The sequence below is a fragment of the Mesitornis unicolor genome, unplaced genomic scaffold (assembly GCF_000695765.1).
Source record: "Mesitornis unicolor isolate BGI_N332 unplaced genomic scaffold, ASM69576v1 scaffold35578, whole genome shotgun sequence".
Lineage (NCBI taxonomy): Eukaryota > Metazoa > Chordata > Aves > Mesitornithiformes > Mesitornithidae > Mesitornis > Mesitornis unicolor.
The window spans coordinates 5,653-13,857 of record NW_010200402.1 but is presented as its reverse complement, the minus strand read 5'-3'; the positions used below and the strand labels follow the sequence as shown (position 1 = coordinate 13,857).

The 8,205-nt window shown below is 38.7% G+C and overlaps 1 protein-coding gene across 1 annotated transcript in view; it reads right to left on the bottom strand.

Annotated features, from left to right (window-relative positions):
* Positions 1–976: 976 nt before the first annotated feature.
* The window catches only part of LOC104544788 (regulator of cell cycle RGCC-like), a gene marked incomplete at its 5' end in the record, with an annotated part of 12,878 nt that continues 5,649 nt past the window's right edge, over positions 977–8,205 (bottom strand). The window contains 3 exons of the mRNA XM_010189751.1: positions 977–1,173; positions 2,830–2,892; positions 4,392–4,499. Coding sequence (XP_010188053.1) covers positions 1,166–1,173; positions 2,830–2,892; positions 4,392–4,499 — 179 coding nt within the window. The remainder of the gene's footprint in view (positions 1,174–2,829; positions 2,893–4,391; positions 4,500–8,205) is intronic.

The window sequence follows — 8,205 nt, the reverse complement described above, 5'->3', positions numbered from 1 at the left end:
CCCTCTGTGCTCGGCCCTCCAGCCAGTTGCATCAACAATAACAGACCAAGGGGGCATTCACATGGCTCACAAGGCTGCTTTGGCCAAAATAAGACTTGGAGTTCAAACGAGCCCAGCTCACCTCATCTGAATGGGTTAGAGACCATGAGCAGCTCAGACAGCAGAGCCAAGAGTAATGCCTGCAGCAGCAGCAGGAGAGCTCACATAACATCTCCAGTGTCTAATGCATATGGAAAGAATCAGGTTTCCTGTGAAAATACAGGTTCACCTTCCCCTCTTTCAGCACAGCACTGATGGCCAGGAAGTCTTTAAAAAAAAAAAGTGGTAGACTGCTTTTTACCTAAGGGTCTGGTATCAGAAACATCCAGACACTCAAGTATTTTCCTGGTGCTACAGGATCTCCATACCTTTAAACCCATGGGCCTAAATGTCTGACCTCCCAATTAGCACTTCATGTAGAACGGTGTGTAATCTCAAAGCTAGCTTTTACATAGGGTTTGAAATAGATGTTACTGTACAAATCTGTACAAAGTCAGTGCTATTTCATCAGTAGTGAAAGCAAATCTGAAGTAACAGTTTGACCAATTTTATTATTGTCCTGATTATATTAATTTTACATAGTACAAAATTCTCTTATTAAACAATTTGAAAAGAAAAATAGGAAGTCCCACATGAAGCCAGCATAGCATATTTTGCCTAACTGGAAACACACCCTCATCAGATATTTTAAAGTTTGATGTTTTCAATAAGAACATAATTCGTACTAATGTTTCAGAGTTCACATGTTTATATGAGGCTTTCAGACATCTGGATTCCAGTTCAGGATTTATTTGTATACAAAAATATATTATAATGGGAAAAAAAGCATTAAAATTTCTCAACTATATAAAATTACAAATATATTTTCATAAAAGCAAATTTAAATTAAAATTCAAGCTGTATTTTAAAGCAAAATACAGCTGTAACACTTATTTTATTCCATCTGCTGCAAAGTAACAAAACCGATGTTGCCAGTTAAATACTTGTAGGAGTTTCCTAAGGTCATGTTCAGAAGGTGAATATCTGGGGTAGCAAAGTTATCAGACAAGGGCAGCAGTTCTCAGTGACTGATGTCACTTATCCTTCAGAGGACATTCATAGGCAAGCACAATGCCAAAGATTCATTTCACATATCTGGAAATAGAAAACAAGAAAAATCATTAAGTTCTATATTAAATAAGATTGCGTGTTGTTGACATACCACACACCCTGTCTATGCCCAGCTTGCTAGACTGCCTGACAGGCCAAAATTATGCCCTTTTCTAATTAACAGGAGAGCAAAAAAAATTAGTGTGTAAAAATATACGGTTATTACTGTTCTTATAAGTGCATTAGGCTTGAAAAGACATCTGTACAAAGTTCTATGTAACTTCAAGCATATAAATACAACTCCTCCTCAAAAACACGATAATAAATATCATACAGAAGTTGGACTTTTCCCTCAGAACTTCAATGAATGAGAAAGATGTGTTTTACAGTGTATCACTGTAAAGCAAGTGACACTGTACAAACGAGACTTTGCAGACATAACCAGAGATTGGCTTAGTTGGGGAAAAACCCACTACAGCAGGTGGCAATCTCTGACATCACCTTAGATGGGCCTTGCAAGGGGACAGCAAAATCCATATACAAGAGGAACACCTCAAGATTTCTCTGCAATGTGCTGTGTAAGATACAGCAGTGTCAGCAACTGCTGGTCTGGGTGTTTCACTGTTCTACACAAACCTTCAAACTCAGAAGTTTTTCAGAAGAGCAGTCAATTAGGTTTCAGTGGTAAAGACAGAGTTAGCTCAAGCATGCACCCATGACAGAAATCAGGAAACTAGAAATACAGTTTAAGAGAACTGAAACCAGGGTTAAGATACAATTAAGAAGATAGGGAAGCAGGAAGCTGATAAGGGCAGCTGTCTTGAGTTAAGTCCAAGGCAGATGGCCAAGGCTTCAAGAACTACAGGGAAGGGAAAACACCCAATGAGTACAAAAAACTCTCAGTTCGTAGTTCATTGTTCTCGGGGGTAATTTGTTCATGCTGCTATTTAGGTCTAGTTCTAAAATCTGTTGTTTGGGGGTCTACAGTCTGTCTCCATACAAAAAAACTTCCAAAACGGTATCGTCTTTCTAACAGCACAGAAGCAGAAGGAATAGACAGAAGACATGGTAAGGAGTAGGAAATTGAGGGTTTTTGGGTTTGTTTTTTTGTCTTCAGAAATCATATGATAAACCCAGCAGTGTAACTGGAAAATACAATTTCCAGATAGTGACAGAAAAAAAGTGATTTAAATGCCATTCCTGGTAAAGACAAGAACAAACAGGATTTTGATATTTAAGTCAATAGATATAGATATCTGCTCCTTAATTTTTTTCATAAAACAGTCTAGAATAACAAAAAAAAGTATAACTCAACTACACTTAATCCCCCCATTACTTAGCTTTATAATGAAGAAACAAAACCTCACTTTTTAGCTGAGTTTTGAGTATTTATGGGAGTGATATGTTTACTTAATCTACACACTGTTGGGAGGGGTGAAGTGCAGCTGCCTCAGAGGTGGGGACAGAGGTTCATCAGCGCACAGGCTTTGTCACATGAGCCAAACTGCACACCTTGAACATGCAGGCAGAGATCAGAGTTTAGCTTTACCTTCTTATCCACATAATGAACCACGGGACTGCAAACTAAATGAAGCTACATTTATAAAACTATGGCTACCCTTTCCTTCACCCCCTATAAACTGGCTTTCATCATTCTGACAACACCGAGTGAAATGCAGCCCACTAACAGGATCTACTCACTTGCTAGTGTTCTGTCAAGGTCAGCAATGAAGTCTTCCAGCTCTTTCGTGTCTCCAAGTTTTGCTGCAATTTAAGAGACAGTCAGCACTGCTTTGACATTTCTCGGGCCAAAACACTAGAACCACACAACCCCACCAGATCATTTTCAGTGGTATCAAACATGCTTGAAATTACTTTCAGAAAAGTTCAATAGGGTTGCTACAATGTCCAAATGCATTCTTAGAAAACAGGGGAGGCCGATCTGAAATTCTAGTTTTTACAGTTTTCCATTCGACAAAAGCAAAGCAATCCCCTTTTAGTATCCTTAAAAAGCCCAGGTTGAAGTGGAGGAAAAAAAGCTATAGGTCATCTAATCCTTGATACTGTGAGATTCTTCCTTATCACACCTATTCAGATGCTGCATTCATGGCCTCAATCAAATCCTACCCAGTCAGCTCCCAGTTTTGCCCAAATCTAAATCTCTTGAATCATGTCAGTATCAATGGTTTGCTCTTACGTCACACTCATTGATCTTGGTCCATATACTATAAATTTGGATTCAAACATTCGCTTAAACTTCCATTCCTGAGAACAACAATGGTTCCATTCAATTTAGTTTTACTTGCAGTGGCTTCCTTATTTAAATTTTGTGATCTATTCCAAGTCTGTTACAACTCTATGTCTGTCTTTTCATCAGGAAGAGCATCTTGACCTTCGGTGTAATTCCTTGCCAGGAATTTCCTGACACTTTAAATAATTATTTTTTTTTTTGCTACTTCTGATTAACTATTATTCATCATTTCTCCCTAATACCATGTTAATTAGAAAAAACAAAACAAAAACATTTTACCTGGTTTTGGGTAGGTTTGCTTTTTTTGTGACTGGTCAATGTGGAAAAGACATGAAAGTGTGAAAAGCTCTTGAGTATGCATCTGGGAAGACTAGTTGTAATGAAAGCATCGTGTAGTACACGTGAATGTCTGTTCATTTATTGATATATTTGCTCCAGAGTTAATCTAAGTCAACCTGAATGAAGCAAGCCCCTGGAAAGTTAGATCAGCTGCAAGGCAGAAGCCTCTCTGAAACAGCATAGCTACAAAGGAGGAAGGAATCACTAGCACATGGGTTGTATCTGCGTAATTTTGTTAACCTGAACAGCAGCATACAGCTTTGGAGGAGGCACCTACTGCACCCCTGCATTCAGGCTAAGTATTTCTGTATAGAGACAGGACACTTAAGCTACTTAGTTGCTTAAGACAGAAGTGGCACAAGTTAATTCTTAAGTGAAGTATTCTGTAAGTAGTACCATGATTTCTTATGCACCAAAACACTGACATTATTCTTTAGCTTGGTGTTTCAAAAAAAGAGTTGCCAGGTCACCAGCAAGGAAGTGTGGATGCAGTGTGCTATTGCTGTTCATAATCAAGATAATACTTGAATCTGTAGTGTGCTCAATAGTAATTCTTAGGGGGTTTTTGTCATTTAAAAAAAAGTGAATGCACGCATGTGAATCCTGGCTCACAGAAAGAAAGCTATACAGTTGAAAATTGGGAAGAAGTGTCAACAGTTAACATTAAGTTTACCTCTACACAGAGTTACTGATGGAGATGGCAAGCTTGGAGTAGATGCAGTTGGCGAGTTAAGCTTTTCATCACTGAGGCTGAAACTATTTCTGTAGAGTGAATCTGCACCTGTAAATAAGTTATATTATAAGTAAAATTAACACCTTCTGCAATTTTGCAATAGAATTAAAAAGAGAGAAGTCGGACATTTCCTACACGGGCTTCAACATCTGTAGAACTCAAATTTATAGACTTTAAAGCCAGAAGACCAAATCAATAACGTATGGTGCTATTTATTTATTTAAAGAGCTCCAGGACAAGGACTGTCCCCCAGAATGGACAAAATATTCAGCATTGTCTTGCTCTCTAAAGCGAAACACCCATTTCTCCAGGGGTGCTACTCTCTGCTACTTTAAGTCTTGTGTTCTAGATCAAATTGTATGACATCTTTTAATTTTATTTTATTCTGTAACTCTCTGGTGTTCACAAAGCAGTAAATCTGTACAGAAGATGTTCTGCAATCTTATTTTAGGTGGTCTTTCAAAGAAGGCTTTTATACACCATGGAAAGCAATGGGAAAGTTTCCAATACCTTTCTGATGTTCGTGGGTTTTAGACAAGAACTTAAGTTTCCAAAGTTTCAAACAATGATTTTTTTTTTTTTTAATGAAAAGAGACAAGATAAAGTTCCAGTGCATACAAAGTATCAGGCATGGCTACACTGGGAGGAGGAATTTTCATTGTGTTAGAGACACTAAAACTGCTGGTTCCTGCTGTTCTCAGCCAGTGACCTGAAAATTGTAGTTCTACAAAAAGAAACAGTTGTAACATGAACATGTCAGCAGTCTTCATTTATTCAGCACATTTGCTAGGAAATAAATGTACGTCTTACTATATGTGGTGGTGACCACCACTGCTTGCCACTGAGGCTGGCAATTTTGCCTACCTGCACCATACGTGCAATTTGTCCTCGAATCCCCATCCCAGGAAGTGGTTACACTGCAGCATTAAATCCATCCAAGTCAGAACCATCCCACTTCCTTGGATGTCTGTCCCATTTGCTATGTCAGGAGATGACTGCCTTCGTCAAATTAAGGGTGTCTCGCTGAATTAGCAAGATGGGGCAGGACCACAATCCAAAAATCCACACAGCTATACCTTCACTGAACACCACCACAACATTTGCAGATATCAAAATGTAGAGACCATTGCCCAGTTGACTACAACTCTACTGTACGTTCCCCCATCTTTGGGGGAATACAGGTACAGTGACAAATCAGACCAGACAACTGCACCTAGTCTAGGTGATCCTGCTCTGGCAGGGGGGTTGGACTGGATGGTCTTTCGAGGTCCCTTCCAAGTCCTAACAGTCTGTGATTCTGTGATACTAAATTCATCAGATATTTCCTCAGCAACAGGCTGATTTTCTAAGTGTTTCTTCTGTGCTAGCTTCCAAGTCTACCTCTGTTGCCATACACACTGAAGGGGCTTATGGGAGAAGCTTCCAACTGGAGCATTTTCCTCTTTTGCATGCACGTTGGTCACCAAAAGACTATATTTCTCACAGTTCACTCTCCAATCAGCTCAGATTCTGTTCCAGCAAACATACAAGCTATTTGCAGCACTGTGCAAGTGTGAGCGATGATGTGAATGACATCTGTTAGCTGGGACTACTGGTTGTCCCAGTCAGCCACCAGGTGGTATCTCTTGTTTAGAAAGAGAGGTATGCTGCTTCATGCTATCTTTTTATTGCAATTTATCTTCACTCATAAGCGCCTGTTCTCCTCTCTAAACCTGAGCAGATAAAAACCAATCTACTTGAAATTTCAAATATAAGAAAGATGTGAGGAACACAATGCAGAATTGAGACAATTTTAGATAGGAAAATTGGGAAAATAAGCTATTTTAAAAGTAGCTCCTAAAAAACCCAACCAAACCACAATTAAGGAGGGGGGTTAAGGAATAATCTGACACTGCTCTGCAATAATGTGTCACCAGTACTGTACTATACAATATGAACCCTGTACATTAATGGACTAAAGTAAGAGTTAAAGGTATGACAAATTTCCTCATGAAATCAGCTTACAAACCAGCTTTCTACTTAAACCACATTTCTTTTCAGCCAAGATGCAAACCCCAGGGACTAAGAAACTCAGAATGGAAAATTCTAGGTGTTCAGGACAAAACCCTTACCATCACAAAAAAAAAGCCAAATAACTTGTAACACCTCACACGAACAGTCCTGTAGCCAACACTGACAGAGTAGACCAGAAATAAACCACTGTCCAGGTAATGTATTTGAAAAGAGCAGAACATGAACTTCTGAATTATTTTGTATTATAAAGGTTTAGAGCTAGATTATAATAAATAATCTAGTGAACAATAGTTACAAAGCTAAGTGTACTTTTAATGTGGAATCTGCACTACTAGTATCCAGACACCAAATTTAGTGATACTGCAAATTTAGTTTACAAACCAATCCTTCTCATATGCCAAATCCAAAGCTCCAGTTGCTCTTATATACAACCGGAAAACAAAAGTTCTTTTTGTTCTTTCAAACTACAAAAGCTTATTTAAAGCTATTTAAATTGCCCACAAACTGTTCACGCTTTTCACTGTTTTTATTTATATCTGGGTACATATCTGAGTTGGCAGTCAGCTTCGATTCTTTTTGTGGTTTTTCTCTCCAATCTCATCCAGGTTGGACAGGGCTTTGAGCAACCTGGTCTGGTGGGAGGTGACCCTGCCCATGGCAGGGGGGTTGGACCAGATGAGCTTTAAGGTCCCTTCCAACCCAAACCATTCTATGATTCTATGATACTTATGCTGGGAAATGTAAGACAGAACTGTAGCTTTAAATATTAATGTTTTTCTTCCAGTTTTAAAAGGTGATATGTTTTCACAAAACAGTGTTATCTTCTGATGGGTTGTAATTATTAGTAGTTTCAGGAAAATATCATGATTAATCTTTTTCAAAAAGCAAAAACATACTTTAGCTACAGGCTGTGGCTTACACATGCCACCAAGCAGCAGAAATTCTGGTGATGGAGGGATGAACACACTGACTCCACCATCAAGGTCATTACAACTGCTGAAAACAATGTACTATTAAAAAAGAGATTTAAAAATGTGTGATATCTATTGCACAAAAATATCCACTTCTGCAAAGCGTGGCTGTAGGGCAGAAAGCTCTGGGAAAGTGACACTTCAGTCCTTGCTCTACCAGCTGCCAGAGCCAAGATTTGCTCATTCACCTCCAATACTGGCCCTTGGAAGACTTCCACTGCCACACAAACACAGCATCCCCTGCAACCCAATAACCAGAGGCTGATGCCAAGGATCTCTCACTGCTGCTCTCCTTCCTCATCCAGTGCCTTTCTCCCATTGCAATGCCAGTTTATCTATCACTCATTATCTATTTTATTTGGCATTTTGATTCTACTGCCTGCACACATATATAAACTCTGCCTTTTGGCTGTTTAAAAAAAAACACTAAAATTGTCCCTTTAAAAAGAAAGGCCTTAAGATCTGAGAGTTAAGCTACTGAGCTGATTTACTTGAGTCAAACTAAGCCAATAGCTGCAAAATTAGGGGGTTGGAATGAATATGGGTGTATTTTACTTTGGCAAAGTGATCTGTAGTTAGTATTGACCTTTGCTGTTCCAATATATGGTTAAACCACAAAAAACAACACAGGAATACCATGTAAATATAGAATGTCCCCATGAAATGAGCAATTGAAAGGTTCTGGGCAGTAATTAACTGAACGAAAACCTCAAACTTTTCATTTTAAAACTGACGACAGAAAAGTTCAGCTGTCTGCCTTCTGTAATATT